Source organism: Syzygium oleosum, unplaced genomic scaffold, assembly GCF_021117445.2.
Source record: "Syzygium oleosum isolate NSW1041296 unplaced genomic scaffold, Sole_v2.1 Sole_v2.12, whole genome shotgun sequence".
Classification (NCBI taxonomy): domain Eukaryota; kingdom Viridiplantae; phylum Streptophyta; class Magnoliopsida; order Myrtales; family Myrtaceae; genus Syzygium; species Syzygium oleosum.
In genome coordinates, this window is record NW_026607496.1 from 3,601,839 (window position 1) to 3,621,814 (window position 19,976).

Below are 19,976 nucleotides of genomic sequence, written 5' to 3' on the forward strand. Positions count from 1 at the left end.
GTTTCTGTTCGGAAAGAGACTGAACCAGCCTTAGTTTTTGTGGTCTGTGTGTGTTCCATGGCTTGTCATGTTTTTGGCTACTAAACATTTGAATTATTTTCAGTCCACAGATCAAACCTCTATTCCGTCGGGTTCTCAACTACCGGATGGCAGTGCGGTTTTTGAAATCAAACTCCTTGAAGTTGCATAATGCCATTTATTGGCCGTTTGAATATTACTCTTATACAACCGAAGAGATAATCTGTGTGCCTTTTTTTTTTTTTTCCTTCAGATGATCTAAACGAGGGCAAATAGAGAAATGGAAAAGATATCTACAATTTTGGAGAAACATAAACTAAAAGTCTTGATGAGACAGAAATGTTATCGGCCCATTTCGATGGATCAATCAAACACAGACCAGAACATATTAATTGGGTTAATTAAATGCAGGACCGCCTTAACGTTGCTTAATAATTCGAGGTCAAACTACAGTTTCACTTGTCTTCCTACTTCTTGGTGGAAAGTGGCCTCGCCTACCTTTTAACTCAAGAGAGAAGTCCAAAAAGTCTTAAATCTATTGTATTGGTACCAATTCAGTCTTAAAACTTTCAATTGGACCAATTTAGTTCTAAACCTTTTGCAATCGGTACTAATTTAGTCCATCCGACCAATTTAGGTAAAAAATCGCTGACGTGGATGCCGGCTATCCTACGTAGCATGATTGGCTCTATCGTGAATATTTCTAATAAAATTATAATATATTTTTATTATATATTTTAAATTTTTATTTCCTTTTTATTTCTCCGGTCGCCAATCGCCGGCCACAGTCGAGGGTTGGCCTCGCCACGCCATGCCTGGGCGAGTACTCACCCTCGCCTAGGCTAGGGCGGCCTCCCCGTAGCACGCTTGGTCGAGGCGAGGCCGGGCCTTGCTATCACCTAGGCAAGGCTCGCCTAGCCTCGGCCCCTGGCTTCGCCCTCACCCAGGCGAGGCCTAGCAAGGCCAACCCGCACCTAGGCAAGCCATGGCGAAGCCGCCCTAGCCTAAACGGAGGTCGACCTCGCCAAATCTAGCAAGGGGGCCTTGCTGGTGCTCGCCCTCGCCTAGGCGAGGCCAGCACTTGTCAGCTATGGCCTGTGGCTGGTGATTGGCCACTGGCGAAAAGAAAAGGGCAAAAAAAGAAAAATAATTTAAAAAAATATTAAAATATTATTAAAAATATCCACGTCAACGTCAGCCGTCCTACGTAGCTTGGTTGGCATTCACGTTAGAGATTTCCGACCTAAATTGGTCGAGTGAACTGAATTTGTACCAATGTAAAAAAGTTTAGGACTAAATCGATCCAATTGAAAAGTTTAGGACTTTTCGACTAAAAAAAAAGTTTAAAATTGAATTGGTATCAATACAATAGGTTTAGGATTTTTTGGTACTTTTCCTTTTAACTCAATGAAGAAACGTTGGTTAAGAAAAGCCGCCTTTTTCTAAGAAAGATTGTAGTAATTACTTCTACATGGCGGCATTCTACCGTAGAATCCATTGACAACTATCAAACAAAGATCATCTTCAGCTCTCCATTGTATACTCTAATTGGACGCCTATCATAGGGCGGTGGATCAAATGCACTCGATTTATGCCAAAGGACGCTTTTCAACTGTAGGCGGAAAAGTTAGATAATCCCGAAATAGCATTAAGGATGGCGCAATGTCTCTTTCTTGTCCTCGCTGTGCGCTACTTTTAATTGCAGCTTGCGCTATATGATACGCAATTTTCTTTTAACAAGTCACATGCATCACTATTCACTTGGATAATTTATTAAATTTCTAAAAGTATGACTAACCACATCGACTTTGATGGAGATATTATCTTGATCTATTATTTTGTACAGTGTTGAATTTTAGTAAAGCAATCACAAAAAAGAACACAAGAATTACGTGGTTCGGCAATATGCTTATGTCCTCAGACAAAACTCTCAACTCTCTTATTTGTTTTTTTGTTTGTCGTGAGAGTTAAGCTGCCATTATTCTGCAATTTGTACACAAGGGTTGCCACAACAAAGGAAACAAGCAAACCCGAAAAACAAGAAACTACAAAACATAGGAAAGCTATCAATATACATATTTGCCTACAATCTCTCCTTTCCTTTAATAAGAACGCAAATGCCGCCAATACCGCCAATACTCCCCCTCAAGTTGGAGCGAAGACATCGTCAGAGGTCAACTTGTTCACCATATCCTGAAATATTCCCCTGGATAAAGTTTTGGTGAAGACATCAGCAAGTTGATTCTTACTACGAATATATGATGTCTCTATCGTCTTGTCTTGAACCTTTTCCCTTACAAAGTGACAATAGACCTCTATGTGTTTAGTCCTCTCATGAAAGACTAGATTTGAAGCAATGTGTGTTGCCGCCTGATTATCACAGAATAGCTTCGTAGGTTTAGACATGGCATCACAGCTCAATTCTTGAAGTAATAGACGAAGCCATATGATCTCACTAGTGGTGGTAGCCATGGCTCGATACTCAGCCTCTGCGCTAGATCTAGTCACAACTGTTTGCTTCTTACTCTTCCAAGTAACAATATTTCCACCAACAAAGGTACAAAAACTTGTGGTAGATTTTCTATCTATGGGGTTCCCAGCCCAATCAGCATCAGTAAACCCCACTATCTCTGTATTACCATTATTCTTCAACAGTATTCCTCTTCCCGGAGAAGCTTTCAGATATCGAAGGAGCTGGTTTAGCAACTCCATATGCCCTTGTGTAGGTTTCTGCATAAATTGGCTCACACAGCTGACAGAATAAGCAATATCAGGTCTAGTAATGGTTAAGTAAATCAATCTCCCTACTAAACGTTGAAATTGCCCAATATCCTGTAATGGTGTTTCCTTAGACACAGTCTTACTTTTGTAATCCATAGGTGTGCTAGCAGGTTTAACGCCCAACTTACCAGTCTCCTTCAGTAGATTTAGGACATATTTCCTTTGAGCCAAGAACAAACCTTTGTTAGAACTCGCTACCTCTATGCCTAAAATATACCTTAATTTTTGTGACATTCCGAATTTCGACCCATTTTTGGGATTTATAAAAACGTGTATTTCGTCAGTGTGCTTATAATAAAATCTCGCCCGGAACTGATCACTCTTGGGTTATTTTTTTTTTAAATTAGAGATTTCGCTAGAATCGCACTCGATCAAATTTGGCCGTTATTTAGAGCCCGAACTTTGGTGTCGAATTTCTCGAAGTTTCGTGACAAATTTAATTGGACGGTATCGATATTATTATGGCCAGCGTCGACATTGCCCGGGATAAGTGAAAAGTGAAATTTGGACCGAGTGCGGATTTGGACTAGTAAACCTCTCTCGTAGTGTGTTTTATTTAGTGTCTGTGGACCAAATTCTAATTTATTAATTAGGGTTTTTATGGACCATTGGATCAATTTCGGGTTTGAATGTGGGCCGTCGGATTGCACTCGATTTCTTTGACCTCTCTCTCTCTCTCTCTCTCTCTCTCTCTCTCTCTCTCTCTCTCTCTCTCTCTCTCCTCCTTTTTCTTCTTCTTTCTTCTTCTTCTTCTTCTTCGTCCCCGTGCTGCTGCCGCCCCTGCTCTCTTCTTGCTGCTCACCGACTAACCGCCGCTCGCTGGGACCAACCCAGCCACCGCCCGCCGTCCGCCTGGCGCCGCCGCTCGCCCAGCTGCCACGCCATCCGTCTAGGCATCTCCCCGCCCCGATTGCCGTCCCCCTTCGCATGGGGGCAACAAGCGCGCCGCCGCCGGGCAGCGGCCCGGCTCCGCCGAGCCGCCCGGCCAACCCGTCCGGCCTCGCCCGGCCGCTGCGGCGCCGCCGTGCCGCCCCGGATCGCCGCCGACTCGCCACCCCGCCCTAGCTCCCCCTCTCGCCCATCGCCGCCCCAGCTGCCCCCCCTCCCAAGCCGCCTTCGCCCCTGCTGCTCCGGTGACAATGCAGCTGCCTCTGCTTTGCCCCCTGTTCTGGCCGAGCTAGTCTCCGCCCAGCACCAGCTCGCCACCGTCGCCGTCCGATCGTCGCCCTAGCTCGCCGACCGAGCTCGCCTGGCCGCTACCCAGGCCATGGCCGAGCTCGCCTGGCCGCTGCCCAGGCCGTGGTCGAGCTCACCTGGTCGCCGTTCCGGCTGTGGCCGAGCTGCCCAACCACTCGCCCGTGGCCCAGCCTCTCGCCTAGCTGCCCGGCCGCTCGCCCAGCCGCTTGCCCTCTCACCCGGTCGTGGCCGAGGGATATGCCGAGCGCCCCGGCCGTGGCCGAGCGCTGTGCCGAGCCTTGCCGGCCAGCTTGCCCACTGTGCCCGTGCCCGGGCCGAGCCGCCGCTGCCCCGACCGGGCCATTTTGGCCCCTAGCCGATTTTTCCCGGGCCAAACCTAGGTAAGTGACTCCCTAAACCTTATCTAGTATAATGGGTATTATTAGACTTGTTTAAGGGTTGTTTAGTATCGGTTTGATGGCTAAGTTAGGGCATGATTGGAGGATCCAATGTGGCTAGTTTTTAGACTAAATTGTGGTGAATTTTGGGGTTAATTGGTGGCTGTTCATGGCTGGTTTGTTGTGGCATTTGTGCGTGAAATTCTATGCTTGAGAGTAGTCGATTCGTGTTGGTTTGTGGTTTGAATGTGGCCGACTTGAAGGTCGGATTGGTGGGGCTATTGCGGTGAGCTTGACTTGAATTTGATTAGTATGACGTGTTAGATTGATAGTTGTACAATGTGGCGAACCTGTGATGCCTTAAGGAACGAATTTGATACTCGTATGGATTGACTGGAATGAGTGGCGATTGAATATATTATGGCGTAGTTTGATTATGTGAATGACGTGGGAATTGATTGAATTAAGTGGCGTGTGTGTTTGCTTGAACAAGCCCGGATTGATCAGAGGGTTGCTAACCTGTAGGGTGTTGACCTGGGTTGTGGGAAAGGACCTATGGGGTGTTGACCCGGATTGTGAGAAAGGTCCTGAGGCGTGTTGACGCTGGACAAAACCCGGATGAATCGGAGGGCTGCCAGCCTGGAGCATGTTGATGCGGGTGGTGAGAAAGGACCTGTGGGGTGTTGACCTGGGTCGTGAGAAAGTTGAATGGATGTGCATGTGTAATGTATTTGGTTGAATTAGATGAATGTACGTATGTATGGCGCTCGGGTAATTGTGTTACGTTCTTAGGCTATTATTACATTGTAATGATGTGACTAATATGCAGAGTTTGCGTGTGATTTGAGGCGAGGTAAGTATGTCTTTGTGGATTCTAGTTCGTCGGTTATTATATTGCATGTGGAGACTCGTCTAGGTACGTATTGGCCTATGTGGGGTTTAGGTTGTTTACTTATTGAGATTTATCTCATTCCCCCGTTGTTAAACATTTTCAGGTTGGGAGTAACGGATAGTCGTCACGTGCGGTTCAGAGACCGGGAGTGACCTTGGGCATTTGATGCTTCGTTTCATCTTTGGATGCCCCCATTTTGTATAATGAAGTAGGCTACCCAACCACTGTTTCCTTTTGATGTTGTGTATTTGTGAATGCTGTAGGTAATTGCCAAGCTTACGTTATATGTTTATTGATTTGTACAAGTACTACCCTTCTGTCATTATTTATTGTCTGGGTTGTTTGATTTCTGCTTCCGCTTGCGTTTGTCTTCGAGTGTTTCATTTGGGTCGGCGACGCATCCTGGGACGTCGCGTTCAATACAACTATCGAAGGGGTGTCACGAGCCCGTGGGGTTCGGGGCGTGACAATTTTCCAAGATCTTTAATGTCGAACTCCTTGCTCAACAACTACTTAAGTTCTGCAATACCCGTTAAGTTACTGCCAGTAATAATAAGATCATCAACATAAATGAGAATAACAACAATATTTTCACCAACTACTTGAGTAAACATTGAAGAATCAGTTGCGCTCCTTTTGAAACCAAATCTAATGAGCGCGGAACTTAGTTTGCCATACCATGCTCTATGAGACTGTTTGAGACCATATATTGCCTTCTTTAATTTGCAAACCATTCCCTTATTATTCTCTAAGGGATGTCCTGGAGGAAGATCCATATAGACCTCTTCCTCCAAGTCTCCTTGGAGGAAGGCATTCTTCACATCCATTTGAAACAACGGCCAGCTATAGTTAACTGCCACGGATAAAAGGACACGAACGGTGTTCATTTTCACTACAGGAGCAAATGTTTCTTTGTAGTCTATCCCATAGGTTTGAGGATACCCTTTTGCAACAAGCCGAGCTTTGTACCTCTCAACTGAACCATTATTATTGTTTTTGATCTTGTAAATCCACCGACATCCAACTGTCTTCTTCCCATTTGGTAAATTTAACAAATTCCCAAGTATGGTTACGATCTAATGCCTGAAGCTCATCTTTCATGGCATTCACCCACACGCTGCTTTTACATGCTTCCAAGAAGGTATTGGGTCCCTGTTGATTTTCAATGGCAAATAAGAAACTTAAATAATTATGGGAAGTTCTATCATACCCAATAAAATCCTGAATAGGATGCTGAGCAGTATGATATGTTGAAAAATCATGGAGCCGCGTTGAAGGCCTTGGAATACGTGATGACCTGCGAATTGGGGTTGAGATAATCAGTGCCACATCTGCTGGAGCTACCTCTGTTGCATTTTCAGCCCCAACTTCCAAATCAGCTGCATCTGTTGTAATGGCAATTGTATTAGGAATGGCAATGACATTGGGGGTAGTATTGGCATTTTCCATATTGGCATTTTCTATATTCATAGGTTGACTCCCTTGAACAGCCGCTATTGGAATTTCCTCTTGATCCAACATTGAATTCCCGACAAGTAGGACGGGAAACAAAAATTCAGAATAGTCATCTTGCTCCCCCTGAATTTGATTCTTGGCAAAAAACATGTGAGCCTCATCAAAGACAACATCACGAGAAAGATAAACACGACCAGTACTTGGTTCATAGCATTTGTATCCCTTCTTGACATTCGAGTATCCCACAAACACACACTTTCGAGACCGTGGATCTAGTTTGTCACCAGATTGAGAATGCACATAACACACACATCCGAAAATTCTTAGGTGAGAGATACCCAATTTTCAGCCATACTGACTTTCAATTGGAACTTTATACCCCAAAACCTTACTAAGCAAACGGTTGATTAAGTAGCAGCTCGTAAGGACTGCATCTGCCCAATATGTCTTGGGTAAATTTCCCGAGAATAACAATGCTCAGGTAACCTCAAGCAGATGCCTGTTTTTTCTTTCTGCAACTCCATTCTGCTGTGAAGTTCCCACGCAGGAGGTCCGATGAATGACTCCTCGACCACATAGAAACGCTTGAAAAGCCTGATTGGTATATTCAGTTCCATTGTCTGTACGAAGAATTTTCACCGTAGTGTTAAATTGATTTTTCACCATATTGCAAAAATCTTGAAATACAGTCATAACTTCACTTTTGGATTTAAGCAAATAAAGCCATGTAGCTCGGGATTTATCATTAATAAATGTAACAAAATACTTGAACCCCTCCGTAGAGTCAATAGGAGAAGCCCCCAAAACATCGGAGTGAACTAAATCAAAAAACTGTTCTGATTTATGTGTGCTATGTGGAAATTGTAATCTATTCTGCTTAGCATAATGACAAGGATCACAGCAATTGGAATCATAACTTAAAGTCATGTCAAGAGCATGTAACACCCGATCAGAGGGATGACCCAGATGCCAATGCCACAACCGGGAAGTGTCAACAATCTTCCTTTGCGACATTAACACTTCGTTGTTGAGGTCCACCATATACAGCCCATTCTGCAATTACCCTTCACCAATCATCCTCCTGGTGGTTTGATCTTGAAAAAACACCTTTCGAGGAGTAAAAATAACATTACAATTCCACTTATTAGTACATTTGCTAACTGACATTAAATTTGAGGATAATTCAGGTACCAATAATGCTTTAGAATTATTTGAGAAAAATTTAATTTGTCCAACACCACTAGTTGGAACCTGCCCACCATTAGCTATAGTAATAGGTAGATATGACAAACCTGAAGTAATATTGGATAGCAAGTTTGGAGAACACCACATGTGATCTGTAGCCTCAGAGTCAACAATAAACTGAGTTTTGGATAAAACTGAGTAAGCATGAACATTACCAGATGTCATAGCCAAATTTTCAGTTTCAGTGCCAGAAGCGTTCGTTCCATTGCCACTTATCTTAAGTAATTGATGAACTTGTTGAGACAAAGCCTCCAACTTGGATTGAAAATCATTCGGATTGTCTTGGACTGCCACCTTAGCTTCCGAACCCCTGTCTTTGGAAAGACACAGATGCGGATGAAGGACCCAACACCTCTCTTTGGAATGGCCATCGCGATTGCAATGGTCACAATGGAACCGTGTTGGTTTCTTAAATTTTCCTTTGGCAAACTGAGCAATGGAGTCTCCTTGCTTCGTGTTGATAGCACTGTGGGTCGTGTGTTCACCAAGCTCTCCTGATGTAATTGGAGCTAAAAGCATGACACGTCTCCTTGTTTCCTATTTTGGATTATGGCACAAACTTCGTTGAAAGTAGGCAGTTGAGAACAAACCTTTGTCAAAACTCGATATATGCATTAATATTGTGATGATAAGCATGAAAGTGATCTTCCTCCTACCAAGAAGAGAGATCTCTCTCTCGTTGAAAAGGTTAGGTATCATTTATTATCTCATGCTCGATGTGCAGTGGATCGATGCTTTTTATGTTGGAATCGGGAACTGGGGATGCAAGAGTCGATCGAAACACAATAATGAAGAGCCCCATGCCCTCGGGTTCGCAAATGATTGTACACTACAAAGTCAATGATTCAATCTCATTCGTGTGGATGCATGTCTTTTGAGAATATATGTCCCAAGCACACGAGTGCCTCCTAGTTGGATCCAACTGTTGGTATCTTAAATGCTGGCTTTGTTGGCTTGTCGTAGGATGTGACTGGTCTTGCAATACTATGTATATGCAGCAATTATGCATGTACTTTGTTTTTGAGTTATTAGTACGTTAAGATAAATGTGAGCATGAATTAGGGACCAAACCCACGCATTGGGAAATTGAGGAGCGATGAAGAATTTAACTTACTTAGCCAATTCATAACTTGACAACTTCCGTGTTCAAATCACGATGTCTCCCAATAATAATCATCTTGGGGTCATTCCACGATATTTTGTGTAGAATCTTATGTGATGCACATGAATGGGGTGATTAATGTGCATTCTTTAGAGTAATTGAAGCAAAAGGTTCAGCAAACCCGTGTTATCAAGAAGAGAGAGAGAGAGTTGACAAGGAAGTAGTGTTGGCAATTTTCAATACCAATCAATTCACAAGGCCATATATGTTAAAGTTTACCTTACTCATATTTGTGTCATAAACTAGGATAGACATTTTATACAGGAGTAATAAACGTGTCAGTACAGATTGACCCCTCTCTCTATCTCTCTCTCCTATTTAATCAATGGCAACGGGATTTTGGACTTGGAACGATTTTGCCCGTTCGCCTGTTGTCATTCTCTTTGGCAGCGTCTGTAAATGGACTTGACCGTGGTGCATATAAACATTTGACCATGGTGCATATAAACATTCTTGTTGTGAACATCTCAATATTCTAAGACCTTGTATTGAGATAATTGTTTTATGCATATGATAGCGGGGGTTGAGGATGCCTAGAATACAAGATCTTTTTTTGGCATATGATATTTTTTTTATGACCGTGGGAGGGACTCGTGCCATCCCTATTTGATTGGTGAGTAAACCCTTCACAAAATATAAGGTGGGTAAATACGAACTGAAAACATGAGAGAAATTCGAACTCGACATTCGAAGATGGGTCCAAAGCAGCATCTCCATACACATCTCAATTCGTGGTGTAAAGAGAGGAGGTGAAGGATTTAATGGCAAAAGATTGTTTGGTTACGCTTGAAGAATCAAAAGATCTCCAATATAACGGAGGGCTCCGCATAGGCAAAAGGACACTATAAGTGCCATAACTTGTGTACGGAGATCACTTTGGTGCCATAACTTTTTTTCGGATCACTTTGGTGCCAAGTCGGAGGAAAAACGATCACTTAAGTGTCATAAGTTTTTTTTGGATCACTTCAGTGCTAAAATTTTTGAAAAACGATCACTTAAGTGCTAAAATTTTTTAAAAACGATCATTTAAGTGCTAACATTTTTGAAAAACGATCACTTAAGTGCCAATCTCCGGCGAGCCACGTCAGCTTCAGAAATTAATAAAAAAAATGCCACGTCGGATTTCCGGCGAAAAATTGTGTACGGCACCGGAGTTGGCACTTAAGTGATCGTTTTTCAAAAATTTTAGCACTTAAGTGATCTTTTTTCAAAAATTTTAGCACTAAAGTGATCCAAAAAAAACTTATGGCACCAAAGTGAGCGTCGTACACAAGTTATGGCACTTGTAGTGTTCTTTTGCCGCTCCGCATATGTTCAACTCATGAGCTATATATTCAATTTCGGAGGGAACATTTCATGTTCGAGCTGAGACTTTGAATAGAAATAGTGCATTATTATTAAAGTCGATTCCAATCATAGTACAATGCATCCATCAGAAATATATATATATCGTCTGTACCCACTAATGGGTATTAGTTCGTGGTCATTACCAAACTTTATCTAAAAACGTTGTTATGTTTTATTTTGTTCTTACAGCAAAACATTGTGGACCACCAAATAGTGGCGAAAAACCAGACTATGCATTAATAGATTGAAGACTTTGAGTAAGCCCCTCCATGGTTTTTATATGGCAAGAGAGAGTTGTCTTCATAAAAGCATCTTAATGTGGGGGTTTTTTGCGGTCCCCCGCAACTTCCAGATATGTGCGCCCAACTTGTGCAAAATTATTGGACTGTTTCCCAAATTGGAGATAGCTTGGGAACTATGATTAGCAGGTCTATCTGTTGTTGGAGGATCTAATTTGATTTCTACTTGGTAAACGTGAAAAAGTATAGTGAAAATGGTCCATGCTTGATCCTGTATATGATTAAACATTACACTGTGCAGATGAATGACTACCATGAACTGATTCGATACTTGAGATCATGATCGTGCAGCACTTAGGCCCCTTTACTCGTTCACCTCTTATTTGAGTCTCCTAAGCTCAATCTTCCCCTAATCACTCACTCACTTGGCCATCTGAATAGAGAGAGAGAGAGAGAGAGAGAGAGAGGCGTTTGGAAGAGAATGTTTCATTGCTCTTCATGTGTTGGACGTTAGATATTACAAACAAGGGGAAGATACCTCAATATATATAAACTCCTGAAATTTCAATGGTATATCTCTACTCAATGTAACGCTGGAAATATAATCTTCTTATCTACCAACCACCCTCATTTAATACAAGAATGCTCTAGTATATAAGTACACAGTTACGAGAAAATTATCCAAAAAGTCCTAAACCTATTGTACGGCGGCTAATTCAGTCATAAACCTTTCAATTTTGCCAAATTCAGTCCTAAATCTTTTGAAAAGTTGCCAATTTAGTCATAAACCTTTCAATTGTGTCAATTTCATCTAAGCTTTTTCACGATTTGCTAATTTAGTCCTAAACTTTTTAACAAATTGCCAATTTAGTCCTTCCGGCTAATTTTGGCTGGAAATCATTGACGTGGCGGTTCAATTAGCACCAGTTGTCCTAGGTGGCGCTGACGTAAATAATTTTTTTTTTAAATTATGAATTTTTCATTTTATTCTTTTCTTTTCTTTTTTTCTTCTTTCTTCTCTGTTAAGCCGGCGACCCCCGCCGGCCCCTAGTTGAGGGCCGTGAAGCCCTTGTTGCGGCCGGCAAGGGCATCGCGAGCCCTTGCCTAGGCCCTCGCCGGCCACGGCGAGGGTCGCGACGCCATCGCTGTGGACGGCGAGGGTCACGACGCCATCGCTGTGGCCGGCGAGGGCTTGCGAACCTTCGCCAAATCCGGTGAGGGTCACGACGTCCTTGCCAGATCTGGCGAGGCGAGGACATTGTGACCCTCACCCAGGCCTTCGCCAGCAACAATGAGGGCAGGCAAGGGCCGCGACGGCCTTGCTGTGGCCGGCGAGGGCTTTACAGCCCTCGGCCAGCCGCTAGCTCAATGAAGAAGATAGGAAAAAAATGAAAAGAATAAAAAATAAAAGAAATCAATAAAAAATTGGAATTTTTTTAAATAAAAAATTTATCTACGTTATCGCCACGAGGACGGCCGATATTGACTGGACCATAACATCAGCGATTTCCGACCAAAATTGGTTGGAAGGACTAAATTGGTAATTTGTTAAAAGGTTTAGGATTATATTGACAAATAATGTTTATGACTAAATTGGCACATTTTAAAAGTTCATGATTGAATTGGCAAGTTGTCAAAAGGTTTAGGACTGAATTGACAAAATTGAAAGGTTTAAAACTGAATTGGCCACCGTACAATAGGTTTAAGACTTTTTGGACAATTTTTTCACACAGTTACCATAGTTCCCCTAAGAACATTCTTGGTTACACAAGAAAATCCAAACCACTAAAAGTTTGAAGACATGCCCGGTTATCTCAACCATTGTCAGTTCTTTTGTGCCTTGAGAACCTCCGGTCCGGTCCGGTCCATGACACGTGATTACTCTTTTTCCTCACCAACCTCACTAACGACTGCAAAATTACATGTTAATAGGACACATTTACGACCAATCAAACCCTTTGAATGCAGTCCAAAAAAAAAAACCCTTTGAATTAACGATTAGACCATTGACGGCTGCCGAAGGTTTTATAGCTAGAGGAGGATCGGTGCCTACAGAAGGAGCTATGCTCCAAGGAGTTTGTCGTAATTGAGTAAATAATAATTTCGCTTAACAAAATTGATGCTGCGTTTGGCGATAAACGAGGCAAATTAATTGTCAAGACTTCAATCACTCATGATGACTTTCACATTGGTAAAAACCCTTCAGCCCTTTTTTTGTTGTTCTTTTGTTCCTTTTCTATTTATGCCAGTTCAATCTTCATAATAATATAAAATAGTTGCACTGTTTCGATTTTTACATTCGTGTAAATTGACATATATATTTTATTATAAATGATTCGTTGATTTGTATCCTAGTTTACATGAATCTTTCTCTTTTGAATAAGACGAAGGTGAATTCTTAATTTATATTGTGTATTAACATAAAATAAATGAATTTGATAATAGTTTGAGAAATCTAATTATCGTTGGTGTATGACATCAGAAATGTTTTATAGCTGAGCAACAATATTATTATAATCTGCCTTACAGAAAGAGGTACAAAAAATGATAGAATTTTCTGTAATTGTTCATTTGCAATAGTAAAAGTCATTAAAAATGGGGTTAATATCATGAAAAACCCTAAACTAGTACACTTATGATAAATTTACAACAAACTAATTTTTTGATCACAAAAAGTCCCAAACTGGTACACTTGTGACAACTTTATAACAAACTAATATTTTGACCACCAAAAACCTCAAACTAGTACACTTATGATAGATTTACCATAAACCGGTACATTATTTTAAGTTGAACAGAATTAATGGTACTGAATGACACAAGCATAAAATCCTGGTCAGAAGCAAAATGAGTAGAGAGTTTACAAAAATTGCTCCTTGCAAAGAGAAAGATCAATCCCTTGCTAACTGAAGTTCTATGGTATCACTTCTAGAGATAATGCTTACGGAAAAGATTTGTTGTTTTGTAAATCCGCGTGCATGTGCGTGTCGAATGTGTTTACCAAATTTTTAAACACAAGATTAGCACGAGGCGGCAAATATATACATACTTGCGTGGCGATGGGTCATAAAGAAATTAACACTCGTCCCAAAATTATGTAAGCCAGTAATTGTATGAGTATTTTCATCTCGGTGGGTTCAACCTGTATTTTGGATAAAATTGCTCGACAATGCTATTGAAAGAATGTCTTTAAATTGGGAAAAAATGTTATGGATTCACATACTACACACACAAAAATTGTCAAAATCTTTTCCCTTTTTCCAAAATTTTTCGGTATATAATAAAATGACACAAATGGTCTTTGAACCTTGGCCCAATGTGTAATGTGGTCCTTGAAGTTTTAATGTGTTCAATATAGTCTCTGGAGTTTTGGTATATATTCAATTTAGTCCCTGAACTATATAAAATATTTAATGTTGTTCTTGAACGTGAATTAATGGAAGGATAATATTAAACATTTTCATATAATTCATGCACTAAATTGAACATATATCAAAAGTTCAAAGACTAAATTGAACAAATTAAAAGTTCAGGAACCACATTGAAAGGTAGGGTAAAGTTCAGGAGCAACATTGAACAAATTAAAAATTCAAGAATCATATTATATATTGAGCCAAAGTTCAAAGACCATCTGTCTCATTATCGATTTTACTTTTACGGTTCTTATACCTTGGAAGAGTGTCTTAAGGAAATTAATGGGATGTCGGGACTATGTAATCATTAGTTGACATTTCTAAGTAATGGAAGGGGATCACAAATCACGTGCCAACCCCTTGAAAAGTTCAATTGTCATGTCAATTGCAGCTGTGACACTTGCTAATGCTTATTATCTGTCTGGAACTGTGGGGGGGTCACTTTAGGAAATTCATGTGCTACGCGCATTGCGCACGCTGAAATCGACCTTGGACAGCCTCCATACGTTGCTAGCCAGAAACAAATAAACTAATAAAAAAAAAAGAGTCAGGGCAGTCAAAGATACTGCCAGGCTGGCATCATACAAATGACTATAATCTCCTTCACCAATTTTTATTTTAGCTCTAGAGTTCTGGTATAATTATTGGGTGAACCCGAAGAATATAAGTTCTAGGTCCCGCACGGAATCCTTGTGATCATGGATAACATGCAATGAGTCTGACCGTTCCGGGCGTAGGCAATCATGTGTAGCAGTCCTGAATGTATAACCGCCTTTTTCACGTTGTAGGTTCCTTGACGTCATCTTATTATGAAAATAGAGCGGCAACCTACAGTTAATCGAGATTGCTCGTGATATTTATGTTGACATCTAAAGATTAATATAAGATCGCTTTCTCCGCTAACCCATCTCCATATGAACTGAGCAAAATGTCCCCATAAAGTGGCCCAAGCATGAGATGATTAGCACGTGATTGTGTGGAACGTTAAATACTAGATTTGCCCCTAATTCAAATACTAGATCGTTGCTTTAGCACTAAGCTAAATGGTACATTCACAACCAATTTCTAATTTTGAAGTTGCTCATTTTAGTAGAATCATTCGAAAACCCAAGATGATGCTGAAACAAACGATCGGCTTATCAGCAATCGATAATAGATCTAGGGTGAGGAAGCATTTGTCAATGTACCTTTGTTCATATTAGCAGAGAAGAGTAGCAAGTGTTGACCAGCTTGAAGACCTTCTTAGCCGTTACCATAGGAGTTCTACACTCGCCGTCATTGTTGCCATTCTTATTATACTCGATCAAGGAGATTCCATGATGAGTTGATATGAGGAGGACTTGGTGCCGGCACTATACCAAAGTTTAGAGCATGTACTACCTTGGATTCTTGCCCATCTTATGTTAGAAGCGAGTGAAAATGGGTGATTAGCATCGGCCACTCCTTGACCTTTGCTACCACAATTGCTCATCTGAGCGGGCCCAACTTCAACCGTCATCAAGTCAAGTACCTCAATATCAAGATCTTTAATATTAAAAAGAATCTTCCAGTTCAGTTTATTCCATTTAGGAAACTGATTATTTGAGTTGACCTATCTACACGGCCGAGTTATTCGATTGAGTCGAGGTTGGCAATTGCCCTTGTCTAGTTTCGTTGTCCAGCTCTCTTCTTGGCATGCCTAGCTTCGTACTTAGTAGTTCCCTGCTTATCTCTCTGGAAGCAGGTGGAAAGGCCGAGCATGATGAAACCTAGAACTCAATCACTGATCCAATTTAAGTCCCTCTACATAGGATAAACCTCAACAGAAAACTAAAGAGTGACAACAACAAGTGATTGAGTAGCATATCATCGGATCTTGTACAATACTATATTGCTACAACCGCTCATTTAAGACATAAGATGAAAATCCTTTCGATTTCTTTTGTTTCTTCAATCATCGACTAAGAAGAAATTCGAACTATCCCTTTAAACTAGTCAAGCGGTCTGAAGCTCAAAAGAAAACAAAAAGACAATGTAATTAAGACTTGTAGGATAGCTGATTCATATTCATCATCTAATACTGTAATATATATTCCAAGTGGCATCCCTAATTTAAGATAAGTTTCTAATGATGGTTATCATGACTAATGACCAAAAAGGACAGGTCAAGCAATTTTTTTTAATGCCGCTGAGAAACAATTCTTCTAATAAAGCCAAGACTTACCAGAAAATATTTGGTTAGTCCTTCCAGGCGATTCGTCTAGCCAGTACTCTTGTGGTGGAGGTAAACGAACACTTAAAACCTGGTCATGAATGTCATCATCATAAAGGTCAATTGTTGTCAATTTCTTGGATGAAAATCCCAAGAACAACAAATCTAAAGAAATCCACTACCAACTTTTTGTCGATGTAAACTTTCCATGAATACCCACATGATAATCGCCTTCATTGTATCGGTTCTACATTCAGTAAAACTTTTGAAGAAATGGACAGACTTAATTGTCAATATGATGTGGAGTGGAATGTTCTCTTTTCACGCTCATCGAGTTTGGGAGCATGCAAAATCATCAAGTTCACTTCGGACAAAAATAGGAACACCCCATTTCGATTTCTCTCTTGCGAAGCGGCCTTACATGGTGTGAGTAGATACCTGAGGAATAAAGGTATATAGAAACTATAATATTACCCGTGTCTATGCATGGCCACTTCGGAAAGAAAAGAACAAGAAAATTGACAAGTGACCAAACCTTTTTGACTAATTCCTCCATGCTGAGAATGCATGCGAGTCTAACGCATGATAAGCCTTTGATTTTGGTGGATTCCATGTGATCCAAGAGCTAAGATATGTTAGAATACCGAGCAAGAGATCTTGAATTCAAATATTTCAAAACCCCTTATTTGACTTCCTTGTTATATATTTCCACACTCAGTTTCAGTCCAAAATCCAACTTACGCGTGAGGGTGAATATTAAAATATCAAATCGCAACTTCATTTAACAGCTTATATTTTTAAAATAGTTAGCAGTGATATCATAAAAATTTACAAGATGTACCGGAATTATATGCACCCTTGTGCACTCAATAATAATATTCCCTTGAATTGCCCGGGATTAAGCACGAAACCTTGTGTGGGTGGATTATGCGCATCGCAAGAGCCATGACATTTCGACTTCTCACACTACACCAACCATAAACAATTCTATCTTAGAGTTACCCACTTGATTTTTGGCTCACTCCTGGTTTATTTAATGAATTACTTTATGAATTCGGAGTAACCAATCGAAACTGAATTTTCTGTCCACAAGGGAGAGAACTGAGGTGTGACCGGAACCATCAACCCTTCAAGGGGTAGAATGGTCATTTTCTGGGAGAAATGTTTGGTTATGGTTTTTAGATCCATCTGGTTCCGGTACTTATCCCCATCGATTGTCCCCAGAAGAGCATTGAATTTAAAGTTGTATTATTGTGGGCGCCATGAGTTCTTCCTTGGCATTTAGTGTGGCACAAATGACTTCCCCATCTTAGGAGCAAGAAGTGACCGTCTGATCTTCCACGTCATCACCACCACGAATCACCACCGTTGATCTCTGACTAATCAGCAGAGTGGGTCCTGATCTCCTCTTCCTCTCCCAAATTTATGCTATAAATAGGTTCGCCCCTAGGCCTATAGTGCAATACCAAGACCAACACCCACAAGAAAGAAAGCAAGCCACATTCCATACAAAATCCCGCTGATCTTTTAGCTTATAGACCATTCCCTATTGCATTACATTCCTCCATTTATACCCAGAAATGGCAACCAATGACTTTGAATCTACCGTGCCGGAATCCCACAAAAACAAAGCAACCGTCGAGGCCCTTTACGCCGCATTGGCTCTCGGTGACTCCACCGTGGTAGCCAAGCTCCTGGCCAGCGATCTCGAATGGTGGTTCCATGGGCCGCCCCGTTGCCAGCACATGATGCGGGTGCTCACGGGGGAATCGGACTACTCCGAGTTTACATTCCGTCCACGTAGCATAACGGCTATAGGGGACGAATGTTTGATCGCGGAGGGGTGGGAAGGGGCGCAGGCATATTGGGTCCATGTTTGGACGCTGAAGAACGGGCTGATCACGCAGTTCAAGGAGTATTTCAACACGTGGCTCACCGTGAGAGAAGTGTCGTCGCCGCGGTGGGAGGTGGCTCGGGCAAGCCATATGCTGTGGCAGAGCCACCCGAGGGACCTCTTGGACCGGTCGTTGCCGGGGCTTTTGCTCGCCATATGAGGAAGGCTGTGCATATTCAGGTGGTTGGGAATGACAATTTGGGGGGGCTGCTGGGCTGGTGTGTGCGCGTGTGTCCGTGTGTTCAATATGTTTAATAAGAAAATCAGGACCACTGTCAAGTTGTTGGAAAATGGAAAGAATCGTCGTCAATGAGGTGTCAACTACGTGATTGTTTAAGACCATGCATACGTCGGACTATGCATCTTTGTCTGATGGAAACTTCCTACAGGGCTCACAAGTAAACAAAACGATGGGAAATTACGTCAAGGGCCGCGATTATCTTCAGTCTTATGGATAATCTTTCAAATCTTGCAAAGGAGAGTTCGACTAGGGTTTCGATTTAATATCCATGGTCGGGCTCCAATTAGTGCAGGTCTTTACGCAGCACGACCAGCAAGAATCTGCACATGCAAAACACCATCCGCTGTTGCAAGACATGTCTGTCTCCCTTTTACAGGGAACAAGAATCATTTTATACTCTTGTTGTCTATTGTATCTCATGATTCACTCCATGTACCAATGTCTCTTGAAATCCAAACCACTTGAAGTCCCTATGACGAAATCCCATATACGTAGCAGAGAAAACGATATACGAAATTCAGAGACCGGGGTCTGAAAACTGAAAAGGGCAAAGCTAGCGTATTCACGGGATGCATGATTATATTGGAAGTCCACGCCTCCAGGAGGTCACCAACCTCTGACCTGGGTAGCTTCAGGCTAGTGGACCTTCGATCTGATGTCACGACCCTCAACTTTACAGAGAGAGAGAGAGAGAGAGAGAGAGAGAGAGAGAGAGAGAGAGAGAGAGAGAGAAACAGGCGGTAAGTGAGGGCGGTGCAGATAGCGGTGGCAATAGTGAAAGGTGACAGCAACCACAGGCGGCAACGGAGGGCAAGCAACGTTGACGGCCGCACACAGAGAAGGAAGGAGGGGAAAAGGGGAAAGAAAAACGAAAAGAAAAGGAAACAATAAAGAAAGGAAACTATCTTACACCCAGTTTGGATGGAGTGATTAGAAAGGAAAAGAAAGAATTTAAAAAAGAGAAATGATTAAGGTTTGTATGATTCGCGAAAAATGAATAGTTTGAAAAATATTTTTCTTAAAATTGACGCTTATATCGCTTAAATTGGTTAGTAAAAGGAAAAACAATTTCATTATTGACCACAATTTATGTTTAACCATTTTCGTTGACGCCGAAAATATTTTTCGTTGATTCATTTTTGTAAGCGATAAATGCGATCATTTTTAGAAAAATAATTTCCAAATAATTTATTTTCCGCGAACAATGTACCCTAAGTGACCGTCCTTAATACACTATAAGATTAATGGCCTCTTCGGGGCCAAAAAAAAAAATAGTAACAAATAATCATAAATTGTTGTGGTTCCATTCCTTCAAGAATTTTTTACTCACAATATGATGTTACTTTCACAGTGGCCAGAAAACTATTATGCTAGCAAAACCCTTTAAAATAATTATGAGGAATTGGATTTGAAGGAATTGAGTTATAATGTTGTTTGGATGTTAGGAAAGGAAAAGAATGCATTGTGACATAGATATATTTTTATGTGCTTATAAATAAATGTGAGATGGTATAAGAGAAAAAG

The 19,976-nt window shown here is 41.3% G+C and overlaps 1 protein-coding gene across 1 annotated transcript; it reads left to right on the forward strand.

Moving 5' to 3' along the window:
- Positions 1-17,788: 17,788 nt before the first annotated feature.
- On the forward strand, positions 17,789-18,502 carry LOC115685162 (senescence associated gene 20-like). Its single transcript, XM_030610178.2, has one exon. It carries the CDS (start codon positions 17,898-17,900, stop codon positions 18,369-18,371), a length of 474 nt encoding a protein of 157 aa, XP_030466038.1. The 5' UTR covers positions 17,789-17,897; the 3' UTR covers positions 18,372-18,502.
- Positions 18,503-19,976: the final 1,474 nt, after the last annotated feature.

Excerpts from the sequence above, each read along its gene's own strand:
- LOC115685162 (XM_030610178.2), top strand. The coding sequence starts at position 17,898 with ATGGCAACCAATGACTTTGAATCTACCGTGCCGGAATCCCACAAAAAC.